At 37.3% G+C, this 13,730-nt stretch overlaps 1 protein-coding gene across 1 annotated transcript; it reads right to left on the bottom strand.

Moving 5' to 3' along the window:
* Window positions 1-10,348: 10,348 nt before the first annotated feature.
* On the bottom strand, window positions 10,349-12,925 carry LOC132165759 (Galactose oxidase/kelch repeat superfamily protein). Its single transcript, XM_059576437.2, has 2 exons — window positions 11,953-12,925; window positions 10,349-10,707 (listed from the first exon to the last, which is right to left on the bottom strand). The coding sequence occupies exons 1-2, from the start codon at window positions 12,900-12,902 to the stop codon at window positions 10,416-10,418; spliced, it is 1,242 nt and encodes a 413-aa protein (XP_059432420.1). The 5' UTR covers window positions 12,903-12,925; the 3' UTR covers window positions 10,349-10,415.
* Window positions 12,926-13,730: the final 805 nt, after the last annotated feature.

The following is a 13,730-nucleotide window of genomic DNA, read 5'->3' as shown; positions in this document are numbered from 1 at the left end:
ATTGCCTTACAATATTTTTTCGTTACTATTTTTTTTTTTTTTTTTTTACCCTTATGCTTTTGGGACAACTCTTATTTATCAAACATGTAGGCTCTAGCCAGTCTGACATATCAAAGGCAGAATGCCCATATAGTCCAGGCCTCAGCTCACTCTTTTTAGATGGGGAAATTGGGTTATTATATTGGATCTGGTCAGTTACCTTGGGGCCTTTCTTTCAGGAATAAACTGGTTAACTCCATCGAACTTGGACTCTCCCTGCTGGGCTGAAGCCTTTCTTCTCAATCTTATTTCCATGAGGCTCATGACCCATCAAAGGTGGAGTGTCCTTTGTTGGGGCGGCCTTACTTTCTCCAATTTGTTTGACCCAACAAACAAGGTGTTTTTTTTTAAAAAAAAACTGTGATCAAAATACTGATTATATCACTAATAAGTAATAATTAATTAATATTTTTCAAGATCAAAATATCACGGACGTCCAATAAATAAATTCAGCGTCCATACACATCTCTAGCTTGTTCTCTCGATCGATCTCTACATTTGAGTGTTGGCTTAAAGATCTGACTACTCAAAACTTAATTATTCAATGAAATTCGTTTTCTTGTTAATTATGTCTCTATTGAATGTATGATTTAGGATACATACATAATTAGCAGCTAAATTTGTAAATGGCTATGCATTACATAAAAATGAATAAATTAGAAGATATAATTGTTCGTTTCGAAGACGGAAACAACATATACATTCATGGATGCACTGGAAAAACAAAAAAGATCAGCTACATTTTATTCTTTCAAATAAGTATACTGCTTGTGTGTAGCAATTAATTCCAGGATTTATACAAAAGAATTCCAAAATGAAATGGAAAGAAAGGCTGGCAATTAAGTGTTTTTGCTGCCATTATTCTTACAATGATGCACCAATTAAAATAGTAATTAATGCGTTAATTAGAGGTTTTGAATTAATTTTTATTTATTTTTTATTTTTTATATTTATGCTGCTGCCTATGTTAACCAGCTTTATTTCCTCTCTATGGCACATCACGAGGAATCATTAGTACTCTAGCATATGTACCTAAGGCCTAAGGGATGGTCGGATTTGGCGCCGAGGGAATGACGGGAACCCTCTCAATAGAGAGTAGCAAACGAACCATATTGTGACTAGCAAAGGCCCTTTGGCCTAGTGTTGAAGCGGGAATGTGAGTGCCTGGATTGGGTACGGATAGAGGGACAGGACCCTTCTTCAATGAGCTTAACAAATGAGCATATTGTGACCCGTGTAGGCCTTTTGGCCAATTGTTGAAGCGGGAATATAAGTGCTTGGATTGGGTGCAGATGGAGCCACAGGACCCCTTTGTAGTGATCCCATCAGCGAAGCGAAATTGTGACCTGCAAAGACCCTTGAACTGATTGTCAAAGTGGACTCCGTGACTGGATTAGGCTCAGATGGAGACACAAGACCCTTTTGCAGTGACCCTAGCAAAAGGTTTTTGTTCATCAATTTTTGTTCTTCTCCATGCAAGATTCTGCAAGCGGTGTATAAGTGCATGCTCATGAGAAAAAGCACTGTTGTGAGTGCAAGAAGCACATTTAGAAGTCTCATCTTCTTCTTTGAGCTAATTGGATGGGAATAAAAAGTTTGATGTAGAATCTGTGAAGGATATGGGGTATTTATATGCACCAACTTGTATGACTTCATTTAATTTCCACTTTTCTATATGTTGAAGTCGTTCTACTCTTGACCATTTACGCTGAAAGTTGAATGGGTCCGTTGCAAAGAAAGAAACTGGGTTTGATTTGAATCCTAAAGCTCACTTCTTTCACATGCATGAAAAAGAAGTCATGCAGTGCAATAAACGCACGGTATTGTTAATTAGTAGACTGGAAAGATATTTGATTAAATAATTAACCCTTTCTCATTGGCTTAATCATTTTAGATGACTTACGTACATACAATTTAACAATATATAATCAAAAGGAAGTTAAGGGACGATGACCCAAGATTTCGAAGATCGAGTTACATTTTCTAAAATTTCTAATGTTGAGAAAAAATCTCACATTGCCTGTGAACAAAACCTTGGGCATGTTTATAAAGAATGGATACCCTCTCTTATTGAACCGGTTTTATGAAATAAGTTAGGCCCATGAATTTCTTCACTAAACATTGGTCTTAATGTCCATAAGCCCTACGTATAACCAAAAAAACTTATATATGCATTTGATTCAACAATCAACTTGGAAATTCCTTTGCATATTCCCTGCAGCTGAAAACTATCTACACTTTGCTTTCTTTTCGGGCATTTTGAATGGAAAAAAGAAATTGAAAGAGAACAAAAAGTCGGCTTAATTAACCCCTGTTTAATTGACTGAAGCCCAGTTCCGGGCACCTTCTTTCACCATCGGCTTTCTTTGAACGGAGAAAACTTGGTGAAAAGATGGGGGCATTGGCAGCTGCATTGCCTTTGGTGCGAGGAAACACGACATTACTACTTTGAAAAATAATTCAAAACTATTGAAATTAAAGTCTTATTATACGACATGACCCATTTCAAGTTGGGAAGGGAGAACTCCTGCCGGATTTCTCACCATCTGGCCGCATCTCTACCTCAAACGACATCATTTCGATCCTTTACCGTTTCAGTGATTAATTTACCTTTCTACCATCTTTATTATTCAACTAAATATATATCGTTTTCTTTTTTGATTTGGATGAATTGAATTCATTGTGTTTGCAAATTCTCGCATTTTCGTCGCCAAGTGAGTGGACCAAATATAAACTTGTTGAATTTCCAATTTTGTTCTGGTGGTGGATTAACGTGGGGTTTGGGTGGAAAAAATATATTTTCTTTGATTTCGTTGAAAAGGCCATGGTCAAAGTGTTTTTTATAAAGCCCACGTGGACAAGGTTCGGTTTTCAAAGAAGTTTTGGTATAGTAAATTAAGATAAATGTTAAGATTAATAAATTCTTCATATTTAGCCCATATTCTCATACAATCAACTATTGAATTTGTAAACTTTTGTAAATTTCACATAAATCAATAGTGGACTCCACAAATTCAATGGTTGATTGTAAGAGAATATAAGCTAAATATGAGAAACTTATTAACCCCTAGCATTTTTCATAAAGCAAATCCCTTATACATCTGTATTTTTTTTACAAAAAATTAAAAATGGTAGAGAGGGCGATCAATTATGACTACTCTATCTAAATGCGTTCGTTCATGATCAATTGAGCTATAGTTTGACGCCCAGAACGTGCCAATTTTATGAGAATTTGGTATACTCTGAATAAGTGTGAGTGATATATATATATGCTATAGTTTGACGCCTAGAACGTGCCAATTTTATGAGAATTTGGTATATCCTGAATAAGTGTGAGTGATATATATATATATATATATATATATATATATATATATATATATATATTGGTATTGCATGCATGCATATAACATTAAACATTGTATCTCCATCTTGGGTTCCTAGGATACCAATTACCACGTAGTTTATGGAGATAAAGACCAAAGCCACGTACAAGATAAGCCACAAGAGGAATATTCAAGGTCAAGAAGGATACCTCTTGTGGCTTATCTTGTACGTGGCTTTTAGTCTTTATCTCTAATAGTAGTAGCCTTGTTGTACCAAGAATAAAATTAAGTTGACAAAGAAAGGTCTTTGTTTCTAAAATAATTTTTTTCTTTCAAATTGAATTGAAATAATTTCTTCCAACTTAATTTATGAAATTGACATATGTTTATATTCATTTTTAATAGAGCATGTTTTACATATGTCAATTTAATAGATTGAATTGGGAAAAAAAAAAGAAAAAAAAAATCAACACAATTTAATGAAAAACTTTTTATCATTTTCTTAAAGTCATGGAGGGGGCCGGGTTAATTTCTTGGACGAGCATATGGGCTTTGCTGGTCATCGTTGATTAGCTCCTCCACGGACCACAGTCATACCCAAATGATCGAGATCGCTCAATCCATTGGTTTTTTTTTTTTTAATAATTAAGAATATATTAAAATTAAAACCAAATTAACGAATTTGGTGTTGCTACTGATGATAAATAAAATTAACCTATTTGCGCAGAAAAGGAGAAATCCACTGTTTTGCTCTTGTTATTGGTTTTTTCATTTCTCGTTTGCAATTAATTATATATGCTAAAGGGAATTATTGGAAAAAGAAACATTTTCAGGAAAGAATAAAAGAAAGGAGAGAATGTTTCTCTATTCTCTCCAACTTGGGATGTATGTTCTATTTTGTAAGGGCATAAATTTTCTTCAAACCGGTATGGAGGAAATATCCTTCAACCCATGTAAAATAGTTGTCTACAAATATTTAAAAGACACATTACATTCTTAACCCCATTAATAACATTTTACTAATTTAGATTAAATTTAATGTGTCTTTTAAATGTTTATAGACACTTGGCACTATTTTACATGGGTTGAAGGATATTTCCTTCATATCGGTTTGGAGGTAATTTCTGTCCCATTTTGTAATACGCTTAATTTTTTTTTTTTTTTTTTTAAGATTTGATTTTTAAATAAATCATTAAAAATTTATTATTTTAATGTGATGTGGCAAAAATGATGACATGGCACTAACAGACGGCACAATTTTGGACGAAAAATCTATTGCGTCTTTTCAATAAACATAGGTTATTAAAACTCAAAAAAAAAAAAAAAAAAAAATTAAGGTGTTATCTGTTTTGACTTGTTGACTTGAGAATTTATTTCAAAAATACCCTTAGATAAATTACATAAAAAAAAAAAAAAAAAAAAATGACAAAAATGTCCTACAAATTAATTGAGTCATAAAAACTCATACAATCTAACATCTTAAATATAATGTGTCCTATAAGCATGTGAAAAGTACTTACTTTCTTATTAATGTTATAATAAAGTATGTGATTCTCACATACATGCACGTTCACTAAATATTGTTGCATGCAAATGTCTACATTCACATTAAGATTTTAACCATTTTGTTGATATATGTGATTGTGGCGTACGTCGATTCTGTATTCGTGCTCTGATTAAAATACTGATCATATCACTAATAAGTAATATATAATTGAGATTTTTCGAGATCTATGATGCAATAGAAAAAAATCAAAATAAAAAACAAAACGCATGCATGGATATTGCATGGATATTGCATGACTAGACAAAAAATAATAACAAACTAATCTCGTCAACTTCATTTTATTATTTGAAGTATGTATACAGTGTGTAGCAAATTAATTAATTATATACCAGCATTTATACAAAAGAATTCCAAAATGAAATGGAAAGAAAGGCTGGCAAGTGTTTTTGTTGCCATTATTCTTACATATATATGCACCAAGTAAAATAGTAACACGTTAATTAGAGGTTTCGAGTTAATTAATTTTTTTTCTATATTTTATTTTTATATTTATACTGGTGCCCATGTTAAACCAGCTTTATTTTCTCTCTAGCTACGGCAAGTCATGAGGAATCATCAGTACTCTAGCATATGTGGCTAAGGGATGGTTGGATTTGGCGCAGAGATATATTTGACAGGAGCATTCTGCATGGAGAGTAGCAAACGAGCCATATTGTGACCCACAAAGGCCCTTTGGCCTAGCGTTGAAGTCGGGATGTGAGTGCCTGGATTGGGTGCAGATGGAGCGACATGATCCTTCTGCAGTGAGCCTAACAAATGAACCATATTATGACCCGTGAAGGCCTTTTGGCCAAGCGTCGAAGAGGGGATATGGGTACCTGCAAGGGGAGGAACTAGAATATTAGGAGAGGAAGGACAAAACTAAAAAAAATTAAAATTTTGAAGGTAAAAAAAAATTAAAAAAATGTAGGGTCTATTTTATAAAACCATATAAAATTAATTTATTGAGGCATTTCTAAAATTTTGTGCTAGCTAGCTGAGGACCCCCCAAAGGAAGGGGTGGTTTTGCTGCTAGGTACCTGGATTGGGCGCAGATGGATGCACAGGGCCCCTTTGCAGTGATCCCATCAAATGAGCAAAATTGTGACCTGCATAGGCCCTTTGATTGATTGTTGAAGCGGGGATATTGAGAGTGCCCGGATTGGGCGCAGATGGAGGCTTAGTACTCCTTTGCAGTGATCCTAGCAAAGGAGCAAAATTATGTTTTGCAAAGGCCCTTTGACTGATTGTTGAAGCAGGGATATTGAGAGTGCCTGGATTGGGCACAGATGGAGGCTTAGTACTCCTTTGCAATGATCCTAGCAAAGGAGCGAAATTATGTTTTGCAATGGCCCTTTGACTGATTGTTGAAGCGGGGATATTGAGAGTGCCCGGATTGGGCACAGATGGAGGCTTAGTAATCCTTTGCAGTGATCCTAGCAAAGGAGCAAAATTATGTTTTGTAAAGGCCCTTTGATTGATTGTTGAAGCGGAGATGGATGTGCCCGAATTGGGCGCGGATGGAGGCTTAGGACTCCTTTGCAGTGATCCTAGCAAAGGAGGAAAATTGTGTTCTACAAAGGCCTTTTGATTGATTGTTGAAGCGGAGATGGAAGTACCCGGATTGGGCACAGATGGAGGCTTATGACCCTTTTGCAGTGATCCAAGCAAAGGGGTGAAATTGTGTTTTGCAAAGGCCCTTTGACTGATTGTTGAAGTGTCGATGTGAGTGCCCGGATTAGGCACAGATGGAGGCTTAGAACCCCTTTGCAGTGATCCTAGCAAATGAGTGAAATTATGTTTTGCAAAGGCCCTTTGACTGACTGTTAAAGTGTCGATGTAGGTGCCCGGATTGGGCACAGATGGAGGTTTAGGACCCCTTTGCAGTGATCCTAGCAAAGGAGCGAAATTATGACCTGCAAATGCCCTTTGATTGACTGTTGAAGTGGAGATGGAAGTGTCTGAATTGGGCTCAGATGGAGGCTTAGAACCCTTTTGCAATGAACCTAACAAAAGGTTTTTGTTCATCAATTTTTGTTCTCCAGGCAAGATTCCGCAAGCAGTGTATGCGTGCATGCTCATAAGAAAAAGAACTGTTGTGAGTACAAAAAGCACATTTAGAAGCCTCATCTTCTTCTTTAAGCAAAGATGGTAAATAAAAAATTTGATGAAGAATCTCTCAAAGATATGCATGTATTTATATGCACCAAGTTGTATGACTTGAATTTTCCAATTTTCTGTACTTTGGAACCGTATAACTCTTGACCAATTTATACCAAGAGCTTGAAAGTTGAATGGACCGCAAAGGAAGAAACTGGGTTTGATTTCGGTATCCTTAAGTTTACGTCTTTCACATGCATGAAAAAGCATGTACAATTTAATTTGCATGTGAAGATGGCATGCACTTTGGAAGCCCCAACACGTATGGTAAGACCCTCTGCAAAAAGTTTACCTTGAATTGGATCACTACATTGTGAAACAGACCACAATAAACCTTATTTTTGGAGGGACTAATTAAGTATGGATATGGGATTAAGCCTAATTATTATGCCGAATCAACCAATTAGCATTATTAATTAAATTGTAATTCAAAATCAAACATTTAGATTTTAGTTTAACTCAAATATTGATAAAATGACAAAGTACATGGGTTGGAAGTAGGGTGGAAATTATAATTGTTAGAATATTAATTAAATGATTAACTTTATTATTATTATTTTACCAACTTTAATTTTTTGGAAGAACGGTGAAACTATCTACACTTTGCTTTCTCTTCGGGCATTTTGAATGGAAACTTTCTTTCACCATGTGGCTTTCTTTTGAGGCTACTTTGAACGGAGAAAATTTGGTAAAAGCATCGGGGCATTTGCCTTTTGTGAGTTGGAAGTTGGAACACGCTTCCTGTTTAGCCCTTGACTCTGTCCAGATTTATTTGTTTCGGCGTGTGCTAAGCCTTTTACACGGCAAATCTCATGGACTCTTTGGTAGGGAGGGACCTTGGCTATGTTTGGGCCCTTATGGGGGGTCCAACAGGAATGAATACACTTAGTAGCCCCTTAATTTCATGGGCCAACTCATGAAAATTCTAGATGGTGGGCAACTCCTTAGGATATGGGCCTTAAGGACCCTTCTTCGAGGTTAGGCATGATTATTAGGTGTAGTAGGGTCTATTTGTTAATTTGTAAAGGCTGACATGTCAAAATATGATTGAAGGGCGTAAAACAAAAGTTTTATATTCCAACCTTATTGAAGTTAGATCATTGATGATGCCGTTTTCTAACCTCAAAAGTTGATCACCGTTTTGCATCTTCAAAACCGAAAAAAATCAAAATCAATTGTACTTTTCGCGATTAATCGGATTCCATAACACAAAACCCAGAGAAAAAAAATGAAGGGTACAAAACTAGAAAATATAGCTAACTCTCAATTAGTGAGATTTATTCTCTCTTTGGAAGTATAAATTACACATGATTGTCAAATAGTAAACTAATCCTTATTGCTAAGTTAATACAATCTCTACTACAAATATATGCAACAAAAACACATAATTTTTGTTGCTGTCAATGTCTATTTACTATCAGCAGCAATGCCAATCAAAAATATAGCATTCGGGTATGCTTGTGGAGGAGCCATAGCATGGCCAGCAAAGCCCCTCTGACTGGTACAAGGGGCGCCGCCATGGCAGGGATGTAGGTGCACCCATTGGGTGCGGAGGGAGGGACACGATCCTTCTGAAGTGACTCTAACTGATTGTGATAATACAACTTTTACTACAATTTTCTTATAAATTCACGTGATAGTTCACATTAATGCCATGCGGCGTCACATGAATGAAATAATTAAGTAGCAAATATTTAAAAAGCAAATTTAATAATTTAGTAATTGATGTAATAAGTGTCCTATAAAATGTCATGACAAATTTGTTAGGAATATTTATGATAGTAATTGAATGGGTCATAAGACAAGAAACTTGTGTGAACTTATGCTAAAAAGTTAATGGTCTGTCACATGGATGCCATGAGCTTCTAATTGACCATGTTTACTCACTTGAGCTAAGCTAAGGTCGAGGCTTTTCACCGTAACCAAGGGGTCGGATTTATTGGAACGATCATGTAATCCTTTTTTATTTTTTATTTTTTGTTTTCTTCTCATATGACCTATTCAGAGCAAACAGTTGAACATTGGATCGAAGGATTTCAAGCTCCTTTCTTTTTATTGAAGTCAATAGCGACGTTGTGACAAACTAGCCACTCATAGACTTGGTTGATTTGCATATCTGCTAAAGCTAGTTGTAAAATTGATATTACAATGCCGTGCAGTCAGAACAATCCTTTTGCTCAATTTTTGACATGGTGAATAAATTCGAGACAAACCTAACATGAAATTTGTAGATTAGGATTGATAAGTTTAGTCTGTTTAATTAAATGGATTGGATGAGATTTACATATATAGTCTTATACTCATGCTTGATACAACCCAAATCCGACACGTGATATTAGAGTTGGCAATTTGTGACATGACTCATAAACCTAATGCGAACTCAATATGAAATTAGTGAGTTAAAAATGAGGGGGTTTAACTTATTTAATTAAATATGTCGGATTAAAGTTGACATATATTGTCATATACACATACTCAACATGACCCAAACCCAACGCTATATTTAGGATTAACAATTTTTGACACAACCCATAAATTCGACACGAATCTAACACAAAATTAGTGAATTATAGTTAAAGAATATGACTTGTTTAATTAAATAGGTCGAGTTAAAGTTAACCCATATAATTTATACTCAGCTCGAACCCAATCCGACCCGCAATTACAATGCCTTAGTTGTTAGTCTAACCCTTTTGTTGACAAAGACATGTTAGCCAGTTCCTGATTGCAGGCTTAATGCGGATGCGTTTACTGGGTGCCAGAGGCATCGGTGATCGGTCCCAGTACGCTTTATGCTAAAAGCATTAACAACACACGTTTTCAAAGGGAAACTAGATGGGTCAAGATAATTGGACTCGTACATGCTCAAGATCTGCAATGACTCGAGTCTCTCATTTTGAAAGAACAACGAAGATTTAATCCGGCAACCAGGAAAAACTAAGCAACTTCAGTGGGGAGACACTCAGAAACAAATTATAAGAAGCATCACTGGCTGAAAATTGATTGTACAGAGTCAAGAGCTCTAGAAATGTACATGAACATATACCTATTTATTGACATTCTTTATGTAACAACTGAGACAACATGCAACACTAACAACGATTCAAACTAACAAGTATCAACCTATGCCCGTGTCAAGATATATACATAAAGGCCTATACAAATATGACAATGGACAAAGACCAGATCAATAAACATCAACAACTCTACACATAAATCTTTCTTTTGTGTTTTTTCTTATTCTTTTTTTTTTTTTTCTTTTTTTTTCCTCCTGTGGTGGCTGGGGTAGACATAAATCCAGTTTGGTAACCATACGGCACCACACAAATAAGAAGTATTGAAGCTCACAAGCGAACGCTGCACAATACTGCTGCATTAAAATCTAAAGGGCGAGGGAAAGGTGACTTTGTAGTCAGAAATCTCCATGTCTTCTTCTTAGGATGGTAAATCTGGATGTACAGTTTTCCAGCCCTCTTTTGGTGTCGCTTCCTTCGGGTTTCTGTTGAATCGACTGCACTCAAAAGGGTCATTACATGCAACTCCCCATCCAAAACAACAAAACCAAATGATGAGTTATGAGGAGCTTGTTTTGGTACTTGTGACTCCTTCCGCCATCGGTTTGAAGCCATGTCATATCTGTAAAGAAGTAGAGAACAAGCTATTGAGTGGTTCCCAAGTATATCAAAGAAGGCTTCAAATAAGTATCATGTGGAACCAACTAAAAAGTAAAAACTCTACTGCAGGGTTTCATAAAGTGCGAACGCTACTATTAAGCCAGTCAAGCCAGTCATCCAATCAGGCAAAAGCAAAGGAATACAAGGGATATCCAAAGGCACAAGCACACCCCCCCCCCCCCCCCCCCCCCCCAAACACACACACGCAAAAAGTTAAAAAAAAAAAAAAATGCTGTCTGCAGTCCCATAAAACTGTACCTCACCTTTTCTTTTCTTAGGTTATTATTAAGGAGGGTTTTAACCAATGTAGTAACATAATTTTAAAGCAAGCCCTCAATACCTATACTTGAAAATCTATGTTAAGCACAATATGGCGATGTGCCTTATGGCACAACGGAATATCTAACAGCAGAGACAACATCACATCCAGACCCAAAATATGACTCATCAGAATATCTGAATTAATGCAGAGTTCAACCAATATTATAGTATGTGATACAGCAAATACATTGTGAATACCGAAAGAATATCAGCAGCTATCTGAGTTCCCAACATTTGAGATGATTGGAGGATTTTACTGCCATTTTTCCCATGAATTCAACATTTTCATCAACAGACTTAAAACACTGAACTGAAACCAAGTTAAGCTGCATAACGTGTAAATTAAGCAAAGGCAAGGAGTGGACAACATAACTCAAACCAAGTTAAAGTGCATTACTATGTGTTCTCAATGGAATTGATGCATAGATTTTTATCTTCTCAAAATAATCAGTTTATAATAGTTTAATTCAAACCAATGCATGCATTGTGGGAATCACATAGCACTCACATAAAGCAAGATTGAAACTCTAAGAACAGTCCATACCTCAACCCTGAACTCCTCCGCAGAGAAGCAGCCACATTCAACCATACAATAAGCCTGGCAGCAAGTTTTCAATCAAACACATATACAGGGTCACATTTTTTCTCAGCCTCTATCGATCTTAGTTCTTACTCATTTTTAGCTAATTTACACCCGCTTGTCACTTGTTCAAACCTAAATCATTTTCACTCACCCAAAACCTCTAAATCTTCCAAATACACATATCTATCACACAACATACCAATCCAATCAAACCAAACACCCCAACTTCAGAAATCACAAAATAAAACAACTCTTATTACACAAGAAAGCAATTCAACCCAATGAGCAAACAAGAAAAACTACCTCAAAATATGGTGCCCCTCGAGCATAAACACGCCGGGCCGACCCCGCCCCTCCTCGTCCTCCACCACCACAATCTTCCCAACCCTCTCCCTCTCCCTATCCCCCCACATATCCCCCACCGCCCTCCACTTCCCTCCATCACCACCACTCCTCATCTCCATCACCACTGCGTCTCTACAATACTCATCCACCGGCAAAACCCCATCAATCGTCCTCTCTTCCCCATACCCACCCATCACCCAGAACTCCATTCTCTCCTCCACCACGAAGCCCACACACCCGGCTCGCAACCCGGGCAACCGGTCCAGCTCCACCCACTGATCCCTCTCCACGTCGTACCTCTCCACCGAACTTATCCTACTCCCAGCAGCAGCAAATACGCAGTGCCGGGACCCGCCTCCCGCTACCATAATCGCCTCCGATCCTGGGACCGCCGCGCAAGCGAAGCTGCCTCGCGCGTGGGCCATCGGTGAGAGAAGCTCCCAGAGGCCGGTAACGAAGTCAAAGCGCGAGGCGGAGGAAGAGGCGGTGGGACGGTCGATGGGGAACGAGCGCGTGTCGAAGAGGGACCCGCCGAGGACGTAGAGGTGGGGCCCGAGGGAGATGGCGGCGAAGTTGCATAGGCCGTAGGAGTGGGGGTCCGGCGGGGCGGTGGGGAGTGACGACCACGCCAGGTTGTGCGGGTCGAAGAGGAAAGGGGACGAGATCGAGGGGTCTTGAGGGAAGATACAGAGAAGGGTCGAGGCGGTTCGGTTGCGGCGGCGGAGGACGAGGAGGGACTTGTTGGAGGAGGGAGTGAGGAACACGCGCCAGGACCTGCACGTTGGCCTGAGGCGGGCGTGGTAACAGTAGGGGATTAGGTAGAGGATCAACGACGCGACGTCGTTCGGGAGGCCCGGGATCAGGGTTTGCGTCTCGTCCACTGAAGACGACGAAGATGAAGAAGCCATTTTACAGAGAGAAAGCGCACGAGAAAATGAATCTTGGATTTAAGAATTAAAAGCTTTGATTCAACATTTTTTGTCAACGGCTTTTTGCGTTAACCGCACAGGATTACGACACGTGGCCTGTTCTTGTATGGAGAGCGTGCTCTCTTTCCCTGGGCCCTGGCCCTCGGCTTGGGGAGAAAGCGAAACATAGCCATGGGCCCATGGGTCCTCCTTTCTATCCGTTAAGGAGAGAGAAGTGGCTTAACCCATTCTCTTTCTCCTTTTATTTTCTTTTTAAATGAGAGCAAGGCTAGAAAGTATATATATATATATATATATATATATATATTTTATCCATTTCGTTGGCCTTATATATATATATATATTTTTTAATGAGAGCTTATTTAAAAATTAATCGATACTCTCACATCATCAAGACAGAATGATGATAGGATGAAAGTATAATTTTTAGCATTTTTTATAATATTACAAACAACTTAAAATATAAAGAGTAATATTATATTTTATACCGATAAATATCGTATTTTAACTTATTGATATTAGTGTAGAAAGTAACATTACTTAAACAAAAAACATTTATAAAATAATTAATGTTAAATACTACATTTTTATCTTATTATGTTGACGTATCAGCGTCAATTAATCAGTGTATATATATATTTTTTAATGAGGGCTTATTTAAGAATTAATCGATACTCTCGCATCATCAAGACAGAATGATGGTAGGATGAAAGTATAATTTTTAGCATTTTTTATAATATTACAAACAACTTAAAATATAATATTACATATAAAGAGTAATATTATATTTTATACCGATAAATAACG

The sequence above is a fragment of the Corylus avellana genome, chromosome 11, assembly GCF_965113065.1.
Source record: "Corylus avellana chromosome 11, dhCorAvel1.hap1.2, whole genome shotgun sequence".
NCBI classification, from domain to species: Eukaryota; Viridiplantae; Streptophyta; class Magnoliopsida; order Fagales; family Betulaceae; genus Corylus; species Corylus avellana.
This window is presented reverse-complemented; position numbering and strand designations above follow the sequence as displayed.